Source organism: Bombus affinis, chromosome 16 (assembly GCF_024516045.1).
Source record: "Bombus affinis isolate iyBomAffi1 chromosome 16, iyBomAffi1.2, whole genome shotgun sequence".
NCBI classification, from domain to species: domain Eukaryota; kingdom Metazoa; phylum Arthropoda; class Insecta; order Hymenoptera; family Apidae; genus Bombus; species Bombus affinis.
Genome location: NC_066359.1, coordinates 1,262,460 through 1,283,001, shown reverse-complemented (window position 1 = coordinate 1,283,001; position 20,542 = coordinate 1,262,460). Strand labels below are relative to the sequence as shown.

The 20,542-nt window shown below is 30.1% G+C and overlaps 7 protein-coding genes across 16 annotated transcripts; 4 read left to right on the top strand and 3 right to left on the bottom strand.

Annotated features, from left to right (window-relative positions):
- Positions 1-472: 472 nt before the first annotated feature.
- Positions 473-4,952, bottom strand: LOC126925271 (histone H1-like). The gene is given in 7 exon segments (XM_050740645.1): positions 473-995; positions 3,091-3,218; positions 3,298-3,368; positions 3,371-3,419; positions 3,421-3,488; positions 3,491-3,568; positions 3,959-4,952. Coding segments are annotated over 7 exon segments (444 nt in total). The 5' UTR covers positions 3,993-4,952; the 3' UTR covers positions 473-979.
- Positions 4,953-5,008: 56 nt separating this feature from the next.
- On the top strand, positions 5,009-6,439 carry LOC126925262 (sperm-associated antigen 7 homolog). The gene is made up of 5 exons (XM_050740633.1): positions 5,009-5,239; positions 5,319-5,386; positions 5,470-5,558; positions 5,630-5,970; positions 6,037-6,439. Exons 1-5 carry the CDS (start codon positions 5,161-5,163, stop codon positions 6,180-6,182), a joined length of 723 nt encoding a protein of 240 aa, XP_050596590.1. The 5' UTR covers positions 5,009-5,160; the 3' UTR covers positions 6,183-6,439.
- LOC126925230 (exocyst complex component 8) lies at positions 6,164-9,317 on the bottom strand. 2 transcript variants are annotated; one of them, XR_007713848.1, is made up of 9 exons: positions 9,169-9,317; positions 8,729-9,090; positions 8,354-8,656; positions 8,138-8,282; positions 7,539-8,048; positions 7,307-7,437; positions 6,801-7,217; positions 6,434-6,709; positions 6,164-6,334 (listed from the first exon to the last, which is right to left on the bottom strand). XR_007713848.1 is itself a non-coding variant. In XM_050740572.1 (8 exons), exons 1-8 carry the CDS (start codon positions 9,263-9,265, stop codon positions 6,503-6,505), a joined length of 2,172 nt encoding a protein of 723 aa, XP_050596529.1. In that variant the 5' UTR covers positions 9,266-9,317; the 3' UTR covers positions 6,359-6,502. The 2 variants fall into 2 exon arrangements, 1 of the variants encoding a protein (XP_050596529.1); XM_050740572.1 differs by lacking the exon at positions 6,164-6,334 and having other exon boundaries at positions 6,359-6,709.
- LOC126925250 (nonsense-mediated mRNA decay factor SMG9) lies at positions 9,286-12,184 on the top strand. 4 transcript variants are annotated; one of them, XM_050740612.1, is made up of 9 exons: positions 9,286-9,415; positions 10,173-10,348; positions 10,432-10,478; positions 10,558-10,747; positions 10,858-11,154; positions 11,216-11,360; positions 11,466-11,586; positions 11,665-11,776; positions 11,845-12,184. In XM_050740612.1, exons 2-9 carry the CDS (start codon positions 10,185-10,187, stop codon positions 11,921-11,923), a joined length of 1,155 nt encoding a protein of 384 aa, XP_050596569.1. In that variant the 5' UTR covers positions 9,286-9,415; positions 10,173-10,184; the 3' UTR covers positions 11,924-12,184. The 4 variants fall into 4 exon arrangements, with proteins under 4 accessions (XP_050596569.1, XP_050596567.1, XP_050596566.1 ...); XM_050740610.1 differs by having other exon boundaries at positions 9,356-9,491; XM_050740609.1 differs by lacking the exon at positions 9,286-9,415 and adding an exon at positions 9,663-9,881.
- LOC126925266 (protein Dr1) lies at positions 12,176-18,336 on the bottom strand. 4 transcript variants are annotated; one of them, XM_050740639.1, is made up of 2 exons: positions 18,221-18,336; positions 12,176-12,813 (listed from the first exon to the last, which is right to left on the bottom strand). In XM_050740639.1, the coding sequence occupies exon 2, from the start codon at positions 12,799-12,801 to the stop codon at positions 12,298-12,300; it is 504 nt and encodes a 167-aa protein (XP_050596596.1). In that variant the 5' UTR covers positions 12,802-12,813; positions 18,221-18,336; the 3' UTR covers positions 12,176-12,297. The 4 variants fall into 4 exon arrangements, with proteins under 4 accessions (XP_050596596.1, XP_050596594.1, XP_050596595.1 ...); XM_050740637.1 differs by lacking the exon at positions 18,221-18,336 and adding an exon at positions 17,255-17,299; XM_050740638.1 differs by lacking the exon at positions 18,221-18,336 and adding an exon at positions 16,911-17,060.
- Positions 13,360-16,981, top strand: LOC126925229 (vascular endothelial growth factor receptor 3-like). The gene is made up of 9 exons (XM_050740571.1): positions 13,360-13,636; positions 13,724-13,946; positions 14,034-14,197; positions 14,265-14,499; positions 15,203-15,400; positions 15,467-15,818; positions 15,896-15,976; positions 16,044-16,300; positions 16,381-16,981. Exons 1-9 carry the CDS (start codon positions 13,407-13,409, stop codon positions 16,816-16,818), a joined length of 2,178 nt encoding a protein of 725 aa, XP_050596528.1. The 5' UTR covers positions 13,360-13,406; the 3' UTR covers positions 16,819-16,981.
- LOC126925251 (uncharacterized) lies at positions 17,818-20,263 on the top strand. 3 transcript variants are annotated; one of them, XM_050740615.1, is made up of 8 exons: positions 17,818-18,184; positions 18,259-18,489; positions 18,625-18,769; positions 18,847-18,924; positions 19,043-19,183; positions 19,446-19,514; positions 19,609-20,072; positions 20,180-20,263. In XM_050740615.1, the coding sequence occupies exons 2-7, from the start codon at positions 18,259-18,261 to the stop codon at positions 20,064-20,066; spliced, it is 1,122 nt and encodes a 373-aa protein (XP_050596572.1). In that variant the 5' UTR covers positions 17,818-18,184; the 3' UTR covers positions 20,067-20,072; positions 20,180-20,263. The 3 variants fall into 3 exon arrangements, with proteins under 3 accessions (XP_050596572.1, XP_050596571.1, XP_050596573.1); XM_050740614.1 differs by lacking the exon at positions 17,818-18,184 and having other exon boundaries at positions 18,238-18,489; XM_050740616.1 differs by lacking the exon at positions 17,818-18,184 and having other exon boundaries at positions 18,357-18,489; positions 18,562-18,769.
- The last annotated feature ends 279 nt before the right edge of the window (positions 20,264-20,542 follow it).

The window sequence follows — 20,542 nt, the reverse complement described above, 5'->3', positions numbered from 1 at the left end:
AAATAGGACGAATACTGTCAATATTTTGTATATGTTTGTATATTATGTATATTTGTGTACCCTTAACTGATAAAGTCAGTTAAATCATAAATGCATAAGCTAATCACAAATGTATCCTGTTTTCCTAAATGTTTATTTAGTATTTTCGACAGAGAAACAGAAAGAGACACTTAAGCGTGTTTTTTATTGTTGAAAATGTGGTCAATCGATGAACAATGCATGTACATATGTATATATATATGTAGGCCTATGGTGGGCATACGAACATTTTACATAATTATCTAGCGGTGAAATAGTGGTAGTAACTAAGTATTACATAGTCGATGAAAAATACTAATTTCTTGATTTTGTAAACATTTATTTTATCTGAAAAGAACTTAAAGTTTGGAATCTCAAAAATGCCTTATCTTCGACATTTAATCAATAAAAGGAATTTACTGAATAAAATCTCTAAATAAATACAGTAACAAGATTTTTTATATCAAAATGCTTTATTACACAGATACACTATTCTTTCCATATTAATTACATATAAATACATCTATATACACTTTTCCTTCCATATCAATCACATATAGATATATTTATATTATTCCAACCTTATTAGCAACATTAAGTGCATCATAATCACGAGTTAAGCGTACACATGCTTTCCTTTTACCATCTGGCCTAATTAACCCTTTGCCTACGAACAGCGCTTATAGGCGCTTAGCCATAGTCGCTGCCTCGGAGCGAACAGCGCCTATAGGTGCTTAGCCAGAGACGCCTTCTCTGAGTGAACAGCGCCTTTAGGCGCTGCATTCATTTATTATCAACAACTTCCCAATAATGCACATTCAATCGTTTTCTTTCGACACACTGGTAGCATACGTATCTTGTTCAGAGTCTTTTTTCACAAAAATCAAATATAATATCCATAAATTGTACCTCCATCATGGACAAATTGATGAATATGGCCTGCGATGATATGGAACTGTCATCAGATTCTGGCAATTCTGAAATTTTTGGACAAATTAGATACACAGGTAAAAACAAAAATACATATCACAAAAAGCGCCTACTGTCAAGTAGCTCGGAATCTAATTCCGAAATTAATCCACGGCAATTTCTTTGGAGTGCGCAAAATTTGATTCCAAAAGTTTTTAATTTTGATGAAAATCTACCAGGAATTAAAGGAATTATTGATGATAAATCATTAATATTAGAAATTTTTCAACTTTTCTTTTCCGAAAATATGCTTAAACATATTGTGGAAAAAACTAACAATTATTATACCACGAAAACTTCACACAGTAAGTGCTCATGATTGATTGCATGGAAAAGTAAAGTAAGCGAAATGTATCGATTTTTTGCTCTGTCGATGTTAATCTCAAGAGTAAAGAAATTATCAATAGATGAATATTGGTCAACCGACGAATTGCTAGGAACAGAAAATTTTCCAAGAATCATGAAAAAAGACAGATATATATCTCTCTTACAAATGCTGTACTTTCACGATAACGGTGAGACAACAAATCAAGATGCGCTAATAAAGATACAGAGCATCATCGATAGACTGCGAAATTCTTTTTCACGATCATTTTACCCATATCAGCATTTATGCATCGACGAAAATTTGCTGCTTTTCAAAGGGCAATGTTTTTCCAAGCATTTTATTCCTTCAAAGCAAAGAAAATTTGAGATTAAGTCGTTTGTTGTTTATGACTGTCGTACCGGATATATTGAAGATTTTATTGTCTATTATAAAGCACGTACGAATATAACTAACAATAAACATTTAGCAGAAATTGGCAAATCAGGGAATATTGTCATGGTGCTGATGGAACCGTATCTGAATAAAGGTCATGTTTTGGTCACCGATAGCTGGTACTCAAGCCCAGCTTTATTTTCCTTACTACACCAAAATAAGACAAATGCATTTGGAACAGTAAGGAAAACCAGACGTGGAATGCCTAATATATCTAATAAATTATATAAAGAAGAAGTTGCGTTTTAGTGTACGGATAAACTGTTAGCACTAAAATGGATGGACAAAACAGAAGTGCTAGTGTTATCAGGTTGAGTATGTAGAAACAAAAAAAAGTGATGTTAAAATGGGAGCACCAATACTGAAACCAAGTGTCATAGTAGACTATAAACGCATTATAGGAGCGGTTGATAAAACTGATATGATTCTAAATTCCATTAATATCATTAAGAAAACTCTGAAATGGTATAAGAAATTTTTTTTCCACATGCTTGAGCTTTCGATTTACAATACTTACATACTCTACAAAATTACGTCCAGAAGAATATAACATTTGCGAAGTTTCATTTATGCCTGATTCGAGAAATTCTACTAAAATATCTAAATGAAAATACATGCAGCAATAAGTCTGGAGACCAAACTGCATCCAAAGATAACCTCTTACGACTGGTTTCAAGATACTTTCCATCAAAATACACCAATCCAACAGGAATGCGGCAGAACGGTCGGCGGAAATGTATGGTTTGCAGCAAACACAAAATGCGAATCGAAACACGATTCCAATGTAAAGACTGTAACGTTGGATTGTGCATCGAATCCTGTTTCGAATTATATCATACGAAAAAAGATTATTGAAGATTATTAAAATTACTATTATTATTAACATTATAGTTTGTCGCAAGGAAAAGCAAAATGGGCTCCGCGCTTCATATTAAGAACGACAGACACATCATGCCATTAGCGCAGCCGATCTCCCACTGTCACACCAGCTGCCCAAAGTGCAATTCGTTTCTGAGCGCTCCGCAGCAAAAAGGTTAAAGTATTAACTTTAGCCACATTAACGTAGTACAGTTTCTTAATGGAAGCTTTGATATGATATTTATTCGCAGGAGTATGTGCAATAAAAACTTGTGTTGTTGTCTTCAATCTTTTTCATGGCAGCTTCAGTGATCAGTGGAAATTTTATGATATTAAATGCATCCAAACTGAGGTAAATATAATTATTTTGGATATTTTTTATTTAGAATTGATTTTATATGATTAATGTATATTATAAAATATGAAAAATTAAATTTATATAAATAAGTAGATACATAAAAATAACACCAGTATTTAATGCTTACTGGTTTCTATTTGGGACAAATTTTCTCACATATTTGGAGTTTCTTGGTGGCTTAAATGTTTTTGTCCAATAGAAATATACAGATGCCTTTACTCTCTTTACTCTTGATCCATGAACACCTTTCAATATCTATAAATAAATGCAGATTCAGATAAATTATATTATATGTGTGAATCAAAATTTGTTTGTTAAAATTATGTATATTGACCTTTTTCTGAACTTTAAATGCCTTCTGAAGTGGCACAGCTGGTTTTTCACCTTTTTGTATCTTTTCACAAGTTGAACATTTTTCTTAGATTTTGCAAGTATAGGCTTCGCTACAGGCAAAGTTCATAGCACTTGATTTAGCAGCTGCTGCTTTCTTTGCAGTGGTAGATGTTTTCACAGCTGGCTTTGTGACTTAAATGTAGATGTTGCATTAATTGACTTCTACCCATTATCAATTTTCTTTTCTATCTTATTCTCAGCTGGTTTACTGGCTGAAAAAAAACAAAACAAATGATCAAAATATTATACATACTATCTACATTTTATATTAGCAAAATAGTTGTAACACCAAATTCTTAATTATGTATAATTTCTAAGTTATACAAAGCATATACAAAGCCTTGATCGAAAATGATCTTGTTAAGTAATCTTTCGAAATGTAGGAAAGTAATATAACCATACTCATATTGATAGTCTTTTTAAACAGAGACAAAACGGGCAACAAACCACATAGTTAAGGTTAAAACTGAACGTGTGTTGAATTAAAATTCTTACATCACTAATTTTATAAATTCATATTAGTCATGCTTTACAGGTTTGCAAAACATTTTTCAAATTTTTCAACTAAAATTTTACGTGTTATTAATAATTTTTTAATATACCTAACTTGTCTGTGCGCTTCGGTTTAGGAGCCATTATACTAAATAGAAAGAAAATCTTAACCCAAAACAAACATGTGAAGAATCAGTGACTTTATGCAAGCGGTTAACTCATTGTAATATCTGGTAATATCTAGTGATATTAAGGCGTTACGTTAATATAATCTTGCTTTTTCAATGAATTAAATTTATTCAGATGTAATTTTACACCTGTTTGAAGGAACTGTAAAAAGATCGAAATTTCTTTACAAAATACGTTAATCAAATATGTACATATACATCTCTATTAATTTTATGATGGCCACATCTTATTGCATATTCCAAATACATACATATTGTTACTAATTACAATCTTTAAATATAGGAAATCCTAAATTCTACATTGTTATATAAGAAACTTTTCACAATAAAGCTACATTATTTCAAAGGTCATATTATTGCAAAGGTGCAAATGGTTTTTCATTGCAATTCTTTTTTCAAGATCATCGTCATTTTTTCAAATGAAATCATATAGTTATTTTTTGATATTCTTGTACATCATGAAAAAATAAATTTAACGATCTTAATAATTATACCGTTCCCATCGCTTAATTTTGAGATATTTTATCTGAAGTGTATAAGTATATATCTGTAATATTTAATCGTATTCAATCGACAGGTGGCAAAAAGAAATAATTCAAATTCCTCAACTTTCAGGTAGAATCTTTTAACTTTCGAAGGCTCAAATGAAAACGCAAGAAATTAATTAAGATTAGTTTTATAAAAATATTTTTCTCGCTTCTTAATTATAAGCAAGTTTTAAAAATCGTCCAATGCATAGCAACGAAACATTATAGCCACCTAGCGATGAAACAGTAGAATTAATCTTCTTATGGGAAAATTAAAAAATTAAATTTCTCGGTCTATAAGATGAATTCTTGAACTATTTAGGAATTAAATTAAAGCCATAACTCTTAGGAATCATCTCTGTATAATGCTATTCCAATTTTTATCGTAATTAGTTAATTATATGCAATTAGTGTAAAGTGTCCTATTTTGAACACAATGGTGCCATCTATCAGTCAGAAATTTTACTTTTTGGTAGTATCGTTGCGTCGTTGTGCATTTAGTTTAGTAAAGTTACACGCGACAACAAAGAATATACACATCCCGAAATTCTCTCCTCTCGTGCGTGCAAGCTTGTTGAGTTTATTGTAAATAAGATCATGGATTTGCTGGGATCTATCTTAAACTCAATGGATAAACCTCCTTCGATTAGTGATAAACAAAAAGCGTTGATGAAAAGTTAGTTAAAAGTTAACCTATGTTAGTTAAATGTCCAAGCAATTACCTTAATATTTATAAAATACCTTTTACTATGTAGAGCAAAAAGAGGAGTATCAGAAGCGTCAAAAAGCAGAAGCTGAAAGATTAAAGCTTTTTCGTGAGAAGGTATGATTTTCTATCAATATCCTGATTGTTTTATTAAGTAAGGTTATTACGCGTGCAGTATCGTTTCTTTTATGTTGGTTTAGGTAGAAGGGAAAATTAATAAATTTCTTCAAGATGACGATGCAAAGGAATACAAATTTCCCCCAATGGATCAAATTTATAGGAGTATAATGTATATAAAAGAAAGATAATTATTCAAATTATTAATAAAATAATATCTTAATACCTTTTATCATATTTTAGACATGATGTTGCTGAAGTGGCAAACATATGGGCATATTCATTTGGTGAAGAAGGCATTGATCGTCATATCGTTATTTTTAAAAGGGAATACGCACCATCTGAAGATCAGTTAAACGCATTACGTAGAGGAGAAGAATGGAATGAAGAAATAGCAAAGAGATTAGCGGAGGAGAGAGAAAGACGAGCCAAAGAAGAACAAGAAGCTGCTGCTAAACCTAGAAAACGAAAAGACGATTTTGTACCAAATAGTTATTACAAGGATAAGTATCAACATTTAATTGGAAAGGAAGCTGCATTAGAAGCAGCTAGAAAAACAGAAGCTAATAGTAGTTATGGCTGTGGTAGGTAAACATTCATTGTACATCTACTCAAACATGTTTTCTCATTAATTTGAATGTTTATTTCAGTTCCTAGTGAAAATAAGAGAGATCAAAGAAGTATAGAGCAAACATTAGCAGACATTCGAGCTAAGAAAAGAAAATTGGAAATGACTGTTAAGGAGCCAGAGAATATAGATAAAAATATAGATAAAAGTCCAAATAAAACTGTATAATATATTTAATATTCGTTTAATTTCCGACCTGTAAATATTTTATATTAATTATGTGACAGGAAATCAACATTTCATTGCAAAACTATTTGCACTTTCCTGATTATAACTCACATAATTTCGCTTATTTTATGTACGAGTATTATTTTATGTACCTGCGATAGAAACAAAGAAAAATATTGAAATTCAATATATGTATTTACCAAAAAATTCAAATTAACTTATATGTACAATATAATACAGAGAGCACATACACTGTCTATTATTTTCTTTGTAAATTATTTCCTACACTTCTATGTATACACTTATATTTTGCTTCATAATTAAATATATTCTGTGGCAGAATATTTAGGTATTGCAGTTTTAGGAATAGATTTTGGTTTAATCGGAGATGATGTATCGAATACGATTTGTTCCTTTAGAGCCAACAATTTCTTAAAAATTTGATTTGTCGTCGATTTGTATAATTCTAGTCCTCGCATGATTACGACATCTCGAATATACGACGCATTATTATGCACCAATTGTTTCTAAAGATACATTGAAAAAACATTCAAATGTTAGATATCGTGACAAACAAACGATATATATATAAATAAAAGAAAGAAGAAGATCGATTACCTCCTGTTTTAATTTAGGGTCCGTAAGCGACACTATTATGTGTTGTACTTGAGTTCGCATTACCGATATTAAAACCGTGTCTATTATAGCCATTAATTCTGGTGTAGCAACACTGAGGCAATCTTCTAATAAACTTACATAAATTCTTGAAAAAGTTAAAGTATTATTAGTCAATTCTATCCAATAGTCATTTTTTAAATAAGATTGTGGAACGGTTATTCCAAGGCCATCAAATTCTGATAGCAATTTTTGAACATTTTTGCAAGTTTCCAAATTAGTCGGCCGCCACATGTCTTCGGCTATATGCTTTTTTACAATCTCAACATACTTCTCTCCAGTATCTTGTATAGCTTTTGCTAATGGGGTTCTGAGCTGACCATCTAATTGATAACGAAAATCCATCCCTAACTGTGTTAACTGTAAATTGAACATATAGCATAAAATTATATTCTGTAATATTATAATAGTATATATAAAGATAGTATCAATGCTGAGGAATGCCATACTTGATCGCAGTGACTTCGAACACAAACTATACATTCTACTAATGTGTTTAAAGACACTTGTGGAATAAAAAGCTGTTTAGTTAAATGTGTTGTTAAGTATTTTACTTCTTGACTACACCAAACAACCAGACCTAAATTACACACACAAAATGGGAGAAATTAGAAGAAATGACAATTTGATTTATATATTATCCACATATAATATTATCCATTCATAATATTTTCAACTTACCAGACGTACAATTTGTCGATTGGGGAAAAATTTTTAAGAATTCTTTCGTAATCTCAACGATATTACTAAAAGCAATTGCACTAAGCTGCTTTACATAAGGTGTAGTAGCTCCTTCGCTTTTAACTCGTTTTAAACGTGCCTTTAGCACGGCACTACATAGCCGCAGATATAGCTGGCAGGCCTGAGCACTTCTGCTTAATTGTATCAATAATTTGACCACGCGCCGCGCACTTCTCAAACCTCCACCTTGTAATGATTTCGCTTCCGCACTTAATTCAAGTTCTTTTGTTAAAACATCGACCAATGATCTCCCTCTATCATTTACTTTTGATTGAATTTCAAACAAAAGTGGTGTCATTTGTGCATCTTTTAAATAGTCTTTTGCTTTCTCCAAAAGACTATAAGCTTCCTCAAAGTGACGTTGCGCTATACAAGAATCTAAATCTTCTGGCACTTCTAGCATCCATTCTGGTGGAGGTTCATGATATTCTGTATCTTCATCATCTACACCTATAAAAGAACAACTGAAAAATTTAATCCAATTTAATCTAGTTTCATCTAATTTAATTATATAAATTTCACCAAATTATTGTACATACCGAGGGTATTAGAGTCGAGTGACATAGATCTAGAAGGTACCGTCTTTTCCTCTTTTGATCGTTTATCATTCTCAGATGCTTCATTTGGATTATCTTCAATCAACTTCATTCTCTTTGCTTGTTCACATTTATCTAACCACTCTTTCTACAAAATAAACGCCAATTCAAAGTTTGCTCTCATGATTTTTATAAATATTTTCTCTCTAATACACTAACTTTACTTGTTGCTGTCGCACATTGGAATACTCTTGTATCAGAAAATGCCAAAAGTTTGAATGCCAATTTGACCGTTCCAAGATCCCTAACATTAACAATTGCCAAACTTTCAAGATTATAAACAGCTTGCATCTTATATTTTGGTGGTCCTCTTCTACTACCATTTGCTAACCAAGAAGCAATCATTAAAATATCATTAAATAAATATGCATGAACTCTTTTTAGTGGTGTTCCTTCCAATGGATCTAATTCCAGTAGAGAACCTTCATGTAAACATATGCGCCCAGGTGTTTCTGCTAAACTCTATTAAATCAAACCCAGTAATCCTTATTATTATAGGCCTGTAAATTTACAAATGATATTTCTATAACTTACCATAGCACCTTCTACATTTTCAAGTAATTGTACCAATTTTTGTTTATGTTCTTCTTCTTTGGCAGTGGAATCGTTAACATCTTCTAACTGGGATTCAGATAAATCTTCAAAAGTAACGCCAGTAGTCCTAGTGGATCCTAATGTACTTAATAACGAACGTTGTTCACTGAGTAGTTGAGACAACTGATACATTTCACTTTCCAAATGTGAAATTTCCTTAGCAGTTTCTATAAACTGCATATAATTCTGATAAACATTACGCTTTAATTGCGCAGAAGTATTATTTGCTAAATCTTGAATTTTAGCTCTTTGTTGCCTTAATTCATCTGCTCCAACACATTGAGCGCTAAGTTCTTTCACAACTGTGAAAAAGACAAATGTTGTACCATGTTTTACACATATTTTTCAAATCCAACGTTTGATTGTACATGTTTACCTACATTTTTCGGGATTAAAATCTTCGATGGTGAAGACTTTTGCTAAACTGTTAGCCATAGTAAAAAAATATCCGCCACGTTCTAAACAAATATCTTTCATTTATCTTCAGTTAGAAGAATTAAAAATCAAATTTTCATCACGTCCGATCTCTTATTACTTTTGTTCTCATCATCCACACGAGTACTCCCAATATACTTGTAAACATTTAAATACATTTACTCGTGCCTATCTGAAATTGCACACAATTAAGTAAGTACTTTTATAACGTCTCGTAGAGTACGACAAGATTGTATTACTCGCAATATCAGGCAATACCATTGCATATGTACGTATATTTTATTGCCTAGTCTTAAAATTTTGTTTAGTAATATTTACTAGATGAAGAAAATCTGTCGATGTTTTTAGAGCGAAATGTTTTAAATTATTATTATGTCTTACCATATTATTTATTTTATGTTTATCACATAAAAATTGTCATGTGATAAACAAAATATCCTTTCAAATACTTTTATTTTAAACCCATTCAAACATTCAGGATTTAAAGATTTCTGACATATAAAAATGTTTTATTGAATTTTGAGTACAATTAATGTCATCTTTCATTTTTATTTAGAACTATAAAAGATTTTAGTTTTCTATTTATGTAAAATGAATAAAAATCAAAATGTTAATTTCTAGAGATAAAAACTATCATGTTTACGAAAACAAAACAACGGTAATGCGTGCATATTCTAACATATAGGTGACGACTCACATTATTATATGGAAAAGTATTATAACAAATATTAACAAGACAGTAAATGAGTTTCATTTGTTTATAATTATATTTAACTACATATTTATTATTTTAAATCTGCATGTTAAAAAACTGTATAACCTATATCAATTTTATTCACACTGAAAACATGTAAATTTAATTTGAAAGGAATTTTTCATAAATAATTAATGGAAAGGCATGTACTTTATAAATATAGTTTTTAATTTTAATGGTGTGATAATAAAATAGTATTTGGAAACAATGAATATACAAAAAATGCTACCGATTGCAACAAAAGATTTAGAAACTAAGGATGGTGATAGCAGAGGCACAATTAAAGTTATAGACCGTCCAACATTCATATTGAAAACGAGAGAAGGCGAGAACAGAGCTGTGTCACCAAATCAACGCAATGGTGTTTGCAAGTACAGATAGTTCCTTGTTTAAAAATATATGTAAAGCTATGTCTAAATTTTTAATCGTTATTAGATATTTTATTAAATTGTAGGAAACAGGGTGATACACCTTCCAATGTTTCATCAAAAATACAGGATCGTATGTTCTTTACTCTCTTCTAAACTTTAAATCTGGATTCTTAATATAATAATAAACTTAATAGATATGTTTTTTTTAGCAATTCGTACTGTATTGTCTACATGTCCTGAAATGACAAGTTGTGTAAAATTTATGGATGAAAATATGCAACTTTGTGAGAGCCCTCTTGAATTCCTATATGACCAACAAGATTTTTTAGTTGTAGGATGCTTAGGGGCTCAAGGTGTTGGAAAATCAACTATAATGTCCTTTTTAACATCTAATATTGCGTTAGTATTATTTAGAAGTTTTAACTGTACAATTATGAAATTTTATTAAAAACATTTGCTTCTTTCTTTTCCTTTTTCTTGCTGTTGTAATGTAGATTTTATTAATGTAGGTCTGGTATATTTCCAACTCAAGATACAATGCATCACGAAAGTGGTGCAAATTGCACTATTGGTATTGACTTTTTTGTAACAAAAAATCGAGTAATATATCTGGATACACAACCCATACTCTCAGGATCTACTATAGATTACTCTACATGTTATGATCAAAAAAAGTCAACGACAGATTTTATAAATACAGAAACTAATTTAGAACTGCAATCTTTACAATTTGCAGCATTTCTCTTTTCAGTTTGTCACATTATCATATTTGTACAAGATTGGTTTGTTGATCCAAATTTAGTTAGGTAAGTATAGTAATATTTCTATTGTACCACAAACCATTACAAATTATAATATAATTTGTAGGTTTTTACAAACTGCAGAAATGTTAAAACCATCCTCGACTAGCAATATGGATCAAGATTATGTTGAATACTATCCTCACATTGTATTCTTACATAATAAAGCTGAATTACAAGATCTCACGCCTCACAGTATGGAAAATGTGAAAGTAATACATATATATGTATATACATATATATTTTGTTAAAAGCATAAAAAATTACTGATAACTTGAAAATGTTACGATACAGTTTAACTATATATGCACTTGCAGGAATTTTATGGCAAATTATTCTCCAGTTCTAGATTACAAATCCATAGTGGTTTGGATATGAGTAATCATTCTATGGAGGCAGGTTTAAATTTATTTTTTATACCTTGTATTGTAAACGAAGGTACAGTGTTTAACATCACTCAATATTCGCAACCATTTTAAAGTTTGTATTAATTAAATCTTTACCTTTTAATCTTAGATGAAGTTACAATACACCAGAACGAGAAAAAGCTAATAGAAAAACTAAGAACAAAGATACATGGTGTTACCAGGAATCCAATGACACCATCTACCTTAACAGAAAAAGATTGGTAAATATAAGAAATAAAAGTAATTCCTTCTCATTAAATTTTATAATATTTATAATTAAATTACTTAGGTACCACTATGTTTCAAGAGTGATGGAAGCAATTAAAAAAAGTCACCTTTCCTCCGAATATGGGAGATTAATGCCATAATCTTCAAGTACGGTACATATGCGGCGAATGACTTGTGCATGAAGCAATGTGCACAGAACTATATGAAACGAAAGATCGAAATGGAGATTGTTCAACACAGTTGACCCATTTTTTATATAAAAGGGTCATCCTTTTTTTTTTTTTTTATTTATTTATAGCACAATCTCAGAAGCGGGAAAGCAATGATTTCGTAACTTTTCCCAAGTTATGTATAAATAACAATATGTAAAAGTTGAATAAATCAAAGAAAGATTAGAGTAATATACATTATTATAATTATCCAAAATTTGCTACACTATTTAGAAATCGTGTCTTATTCGTTTCCAATCGATCTCGACGAAATACATTGACAAATCGAATAGAGTAAACTTCATTTACGAGTAATCTTCTTGTTCACTATCAGACTGTAACATCGAGGTCATTTTTGCAACTGCTTGTAATTGTTGCCACTGTTGTTGTTCAGCAACTGCTTGTTCCTCTCTTGCTTTTGCAAATAATTCTTGTTGTTGTCTAAGAAGTTCTTCTTCCGGAATTCCCAAATTTTCTAATCTAGTACTCTGACGTCTTCGTTTAGCAGCGACAGCTTTGCAATCTCGTAGAACCGCCTCAGCTTCTACGCTATAATCTCCAAATCCAAGTTTTTCAAGTGCTTGAAGAATATGTTCAGCGTTAATGGTTTTCTTCTGTTGTTGATTACAAATTTCATTCGCCTCGGAAGAAACTAAATGAATAAATTCTGTGCAACAATTTAATATCAATTCCCGGGATTCGTTTGCTACGCGTACATGTGGTAAAATTTCTTTGATTATCTTGTTGATCGATGCACGCGGTAATGTTAATTCATCGTCTTCCGTCGGTGATGTAGCAGCCGAGGCCATTTCTTCTTGTTTCTGCAATGTTCAAATAAAAAATTAATCCGTTTTTTAATAAATACCTATAGATCATGGATTTATAATTGTTACTTTTCGTTTATCACTTATCCAACTTTCTTGTCGATTTATTGAATTTGTCATAGATAATAAACATCGTTCCAATACGTACATATATCCATTGGTTTCTTAAATTATTCTGAACAATTATATACTAGGCAATAAATGAAAAAGAAAATAAAAATAAAGATTATGTACCAAATATCGACGTTGTCTATATTTATCTTTTATTTTTTGTCTTGATATACTTGATGCACTTTCAGAAATTTCGGTACTATTTTAAAATATATACACTTTAAATTATTCAAACTTTTAATACGCACGTATAACCATATCTTTTAATTTATCACGAAGCGTATCATTATATCGCATACTTGAAAATTGTATGTACTCCTTACTACGAGAGAGATTATTAGATAAATCGTTTAATGATAATACTGTGTTCATTCTGTAAAAGAAGATAACTTTTATAATATACTGTCTGGTATTTGATTCCACGATTATGTATAGTGCAATAATTTAATTACTCGTGATCAAATTCATTCGAAAATGAAATGTCGGTACAAATTCAATCGTTGTTAATATACAGTACGCTTGTTTCATTTTATTTATGTAATGGAAGCTATGCGGTAGATACGAATGAATTTGTTGGTAGTGTGCGAAATTTGAGTGTGACAGTTTTAAAAGATCCAAAATATGTAGGAAAGCAAAATGCATATAAATATTTACGATTGAATATATCTTGGTTACCACCAGACAGTATTAGGCAGCCTTCCTCTTACAGGTAAACATTTACCAATGAATATAAAAGATTGACTTTGTTATTTCATTACTAATTTTTAATATCAATTTTCATACTTTTATATGATAGTGTTATAGTCACAGGCATACCAATAAAGGAGGGAACAAGTATCACAGAATGTCCAGAAGGATCACTTTTTTTTATACTGAAAGACAGTACAAAACATAATGTAGTGCTTCCTGAATACAACGATTTATTTGATATTGCAGATCTGTATATACAACTCAATTGTTCTTATAAGGTGCAAGTCCTGGCAAATCCAAGGTCAAAATATATAATAAATACACCTGAAGTGAGTTATTTACAGATCATACAAGAATATACAATAGATGTAAGTTATTTACGCAAAACTAACAAGAAGGTTACATAAATTTTACAGGTTCTTTATACAGTTCCTGAATGTATAGATCATTTATGCAGTTGTGTTAATGCTAAAAAAACACTGCCGATTCCAAAAGTAAACATTTCTCAAGAAGAAAATGAAATTGTCATAACTTGGAGTACAAATTCTAACACATCCAATATTCAGTATTATACAATTAGGTACATATATGACAAAACTTGATGTATAATTAATATGGTTAGATTTGTCTAAATATGTATTTTGTAGCATTGGTGTACCAATTTTTATATCAAAGAAAGGACTGCCTGTATATAATATGACAAAACTAGTACAAGTACCCGTAGATAAAACTGTATTTTCATGGGATTTAAAAGTCAATAATCAGTATATAGAAATTACAGATGGTTATAAAATAGCAGTTAATGCTGTTAATCATCATGGATGCTCTGGACTAGAGGGAGATATTATTATACATTTCATATCATCAGCAAATCGCAATATAGTAAGTCACTATTCAAAATTGAACTACTCAAAGTAATATATACAATTGCTCCTATTAATATTCAAAGAGAATAACTTTTTTAAGATTGGACCAAATGACTTGAGCATTTTTGAGGAGACAGAAGAATTAGTTTATTAGTTGATATATAAATATAATTTCGAAAAAATTGCAATTGGTTGGAATCGCGAAGAAAAAGATAAAAATCACTTTTTATAACTTTTTTATCTAGGCCCATAATGAAAATTTAAATAACAGCTTTTGAAGGTTTATGTCAATTATATACATTCTGAAGATCCTATAAAGATCGGATGATGCGGGAACAAGCGACAGGCATCGAAATATGTAAGGATTTTCAGATTTCAAGCTAAAAGTCTGAAGAAGTACTATTCTTAGCATGTATATAACTGACATAAACCTTTAAAATGTGTTATTTAAATTTTCATTACAGTCCTAGATAAACAAGTTACAAAATGTGACCTTTACCTTTTTCTTCGCAATTTCAACTAATTGCAATTTTTTCAAAAATTGTTTTATGTGTCAACTAGTAAACTATTCCTTATATTTTGTAAAAAATTCTCAAGTTATTTGGTCCAATTTTAAAAAAGTTACTCTGTTTTAAAGAGTGCCCCAACATTAACGGGAGTATAAGAAAACATTAATTTATGTTTTTCTTTGTTTATATCTTTCAAGTATTATTTTTTAGTGGCTTATACTAATTGGAATACTAACCAGTTGTATTCTATTTGGAATTGTAAGTTTCTTATTGTATCGTAACTATAATTTCTTTATGGTACATAACAGCAATAAGTCTGGAATATGCACAATTTCTGAATGTAAATGTAAATGGACAAAAGCAATACTACAGAAGTTCAACATTTTGTATATTAAATACGAATCAGAGGTAGAAAGATAATTTTATGTGCACAACATGCAATTCTTCTGTTATTAGCTAAAATAATTTTTGTAGGAAGGATATATGGAAGGGACAGATAATTTGAATGTGGCATTCAAAAGTGTAAAATTAATACGTGAGTTGGGTACTGGACAGTTTGGAAAAGTATATCTTGGTCAGTTAGATGATAAAAACAATACTTCAGTTGCTGTAAAAATGTCTCAACAAATAGATATACCCAACAATTCTGAAATCCAGCAGGAATTTATAAAAGAAATTGAAATAATGAGAATGGCTGGAAATCATCCTCATTTAGTAAGCCTCATAGGTTACTGTATTAAACCTACACAACCAACGTGTATCCTGCTTGAATATATGCAAGGTGGAGATCTATTAACTTACTTGCATGATCAAAGAAAGCAACAAAGTGAGAAATTAATAAGCTTAATATATAATAATTATCTTAATTCTCAGTTTTGTATGATAGTATGTATTCTGCTATAGAAAATGAAACAAATAATTGCAAACCTGGACAATATACAAATATTACTAATAATTGTACAGAAGAAATTGATGTTTCAGAAAGTAAGTAGTTTATTGGCTTATTATAGCTTCGAGACCTTAAAATGCTTGATATAATCTTAATTTTCAGCTTTGTATTCTATGTGTTCTACGATACGAAACACAATGAATAGTTACAAATCTAGGCAATATATGAATATTATCAACAATTGTAAGGAAGAAACAGAATATAGAAAAGAAGATTGGATTGGTAGAATAAAAGGACATCAATTTCTAAAATTTGCCACAGAAATTGCTATGGGCATGGAGCACTTAGAAGCTAAAGGAATTACTCATAGAGATCTTGCAGCAAGAAATATTCTTCTTAGTGCAGATTTCACTGCCAAGGTATTTAATCTAAATTTTATAATATTCTCAATTTCCTTGATATGCATATAATTTTAACAACAGCTAATAACAATATCTAGATTTCCGACTTTGGGCTTTCTCGCAATAGTGCATACGTGATAAAAAATATTGAGAAAAAAACACGTCATCTTCCAATTAGATGGATGTCTCCAGAAGCTTTGCATAACTTAGCTTTCTCTTCAAAAAGTGATGTATGGTCTTATGGAGTGGTACTTTGGGAAATTAGTACATTAGGTGCGTTTCCTTATGCAAATGTACAAGATGATCGCTTATTTCGTTATATTGTTCACGAGAACGGTCGCTTAGAGCAACCAGACAATGTTCCTTCGAACATTTACAAATTAATGCATTCTTGTTGGGCTACAGAGTGTGAGAACAGACCAAATTTTACGCAGTTGCTCTCCGAACTACGAATTCTAACCTCACATTCAAACAATTCTTTCTGGACAATGTCTAATCCCTGTTACGCATTACCATTCTCAGACAATATTGCATAACATAATTTGTTTTTTAAATATTCAAAAGAACAAATATTCCGAAAAATGAAAAATATATATTTATGTAAAAAGAAGAAATTAATGTTACTTACGTGTTATTCTATCTATCTTATCTATTCAATGTATTCACGAGCGTCAATACAATCGGAATTTTTAAACAGAACACCAGTAAACACGTTTATGTGTTATCCTACATCTATTCACGGTTTTGATGTAAATATATTTCATTTATTGTATTTTTACAGCTTTATATAACACAAGTTTGCATATTTATTTGTTCATATCAAAACAAATATGAGTACAGAGAAAATAATAAAAAAGAAATTTGATTCAATGAATCAACATGAAATTTAGAAGCACTCTTCTTATTATAGACTTTTGTTTTAAAAAGGCAAGCGTTTTAATTTTAATCTGTAGCCAACAGCCATAGACATACATATACATATCTAAATGTATAACAGGCCATGGTCTTGATACTTATATACCGAAAGCATAAAAAATGTCCGAAAATTGAGTCGTAAAAAAACAATATGGAAAACAAGGAACGCATGCGCATGCTATGAATGTCTCAAATAGAGACCGAGATACTCTACTTCTCCCTGTCTATCTTGCAAGAACGAAGACTCTGTTGTCTTCTATGTTGATTTTTCATGACATAATTTTCAAACAGTTTTCCTGTCGAGCGAATGTCGAGATTTGTTTATAGAATGCGTGAGCGAGAAAATGATATAGAAATAGAAAGAGAACGTTGCATAGAGACTCTTTGTGTCTTTGTCTAATAACTAATAACACATGACACGATTCATACAATACAAATATTTAAGTGGACGATAATATATATATATATATATATATATATATATATATATATATATATATATAGGTGTATAAGAGTAGTTTCTGTGTATCTTTCTATTCTCACATCGCATCTACTTAGATACATGATAACATATGACTATCTTTATTGTATCTCTATGGTGAGCATTTTCTTTCCTTTCTGCTTATACACATGTATATACATATAGCTTCGTACGTGTTTCGTGTGGTAGAGGATGTTCTCATTTTAAGACTAAAATTCTCGTACTGGCCACATAGTGGTGTTACTGGTTTAACATTCACCTGTGAGAGTTAAATCATAGAACGCTTATTTTTTTTGTGTAACTTTTACATACATCTAGTCGGTCTGTCATTCTCAAATTTTCTACTTTAGTCACGTGCCTTATTGCCCCAATCATTCTACTTCGATCCTCGCTCAATCAGCTGCGAACGCAAAAAATGCTAGAAGCGCAAAAAAGAACCAAGCGTGCGCATTCGCATCACTTATCAATAATCAGAGTCATGCAAGAAGTAGGGAGAAAAAAGAGAGGCGAGTAGAAATAGAGAGAAAAGTATGTATACATACGATTGTGATTTGCGATTATGAAAAAAATTATGATAAAGATGCCTCTCGTGTGCGCTGTGCCGGATTGCAAAAGTGGCTCTAACTGTCGCAAAAAGTATTCGTTATTTAAAACACCCAAAAATCTGGAATTAAGAAAGAAATGGGAAAAGGCCATTCCTGGAGTAACAGAACTAAAACAACGGCAATTGATATGTGAAAAACATTTTAAAGATAAATATATAATGAAAAAGTTCGTTCAAAGAGATTATTGTGGCAACATCATTTCTGAGGTAATTGGTATTATTTTGTGTATAGTTTATATTGTTATTGTAATAAATACGAAATGTTGAATGCATATATAGAAATATTTTTATTTAATTACTGAGCGACAGTTAAAATATTATATTGTGTAATTGATATTAAAGATAATGCGCCGACCTTATTTACGAAAGGGCGCGGTGCCAACAATTTTCAGTAATTTAAATGCATCTTCAATTATTGAAGAAAAAGAACATAAATTACCTTCGAGTTCAAGTATAAACGCTCTTGAAAAAGAACTATATCCCAAAGGTAAATAATTGTGGGAGTAATTTATATTAATATCTTATACTATTTTATAATGTTTTATGTGTATATATTTTTTACAGTTAGTAATGAAATTGTAGTAAGTATTAGCGATACTGATTTAATGAAAATCAGTAGCAAGGATGATTCAGAAATGTTAGGTAATAACAACAATTTGTTAATAATAAGTCGTTTAGATAATACATTAAATTATGAAACATGATAATGAGCTATGATAACTAACATTTATTAATATTAAGTCCTCATTTGTTTTTACAGTTGATGAAAAATATGAGAATGATGAATTCACACATGATAAGGACAGCTTAATTCTAATTATAAATTCTAATGATGGACATTTCATAGAACATAATTATGCATTAAATAATTTTTCAAAAACAGTTGATAATGCTTGCACAGGTAAGATAGAGGTTGGGGTTGAGAGGGATTAAGAGATGTATTTGATACATATGTAGCAAAATTATTTATACTTCAAGAACAATGTTAAAATGTAATTTTATATTTTACTTAAACTCTTGTATATTCTTTCACATATCATAAATTGTAACTATAGGATTTAATCATATCAAATAGGATATGTTATTTACAGTTACCACAACATAAAAGTAAAAAAAAATGCATAACAGAGCTATATTCTATTATCGTTGTTTTTTATTTCCAGATTCTATTGCAAACACAAATGCCTTAACTGATCCTTCGAATGTTTCTATAGAATATGCTAGTGAAGTTGGTAAGCTTTTTTGCTTCTTTTCTTTGTACCGACTCAAATTTAAGTTTTAGAAGGTATATTTACAAGTTGAATGCTATATGAATCCTTCTTTTAGCTATCGATAATACTAAAATGGAAGTTCCAAAAGGTTGGGGTGTTTCTGAGAAAGTTAAAAGATTTACAAGATATTTATTATTTACACATACAGTTACACAAATAAAAAATAACGTTGACGTTCAAATGCTAGAGAAATACATAATTCTGAATTGCTCTGATGGAACCGCGCGTTACTTCGTACGCGAAAAAGAAATTAATAATGAAAATATACCGCAATTTAATTTAAAAATTATTAATACAAGAATGTTAGTAGATGCAATGACAAAGTTTGAGAAAATGCATATTTGTGAAGGACTGGGTTCGATAGATTCAAACTTACTTCGACAAAATGATTTGTGTGAGAACATATCGAACCGCTGGCGTCATAGTAAATGTATTTTATTAACAAAATACAAAAACTGTGATTATTGCAAGAAATTAAAAAGAATAATTATGCAAAGACGCATAGATCATTGAAAATAGGTGAAAAAGAATTCATATAAAAAATTATAATTTTTTGAAAATATATATCATCCCAGTATAATAATTTACAATTTTCATAATTTGCACAATATCTGTTTATTTGATAGGTATTACGTAATCATCATTGAAATGGTTAAATAATTGGAAGTAAGGCGAAATAGATAACAAAATAAAAGATGATGAATTTTTAACTTGGACATTTTTGACTTGCTCGCAATTTATGACTTTCTCTTAAGTTTACAATAAATCTGTGCATCTAATTTAGAGGTAAATATCTACTCACATGTATATGAAACTTGAAAATAACTTCCTAGTATAACTATAATTATAATTAATAAACGTTTCGATTTAGTGGAATGTAGGTAAAAGCCTACTGAAGAAGAAATATAAGTTTTTATTAGAAAGTTATAGTTCACTCATATCAGTGAAATATAATATTGAACCCAGTCAAAAAATAATATTGAACCTTG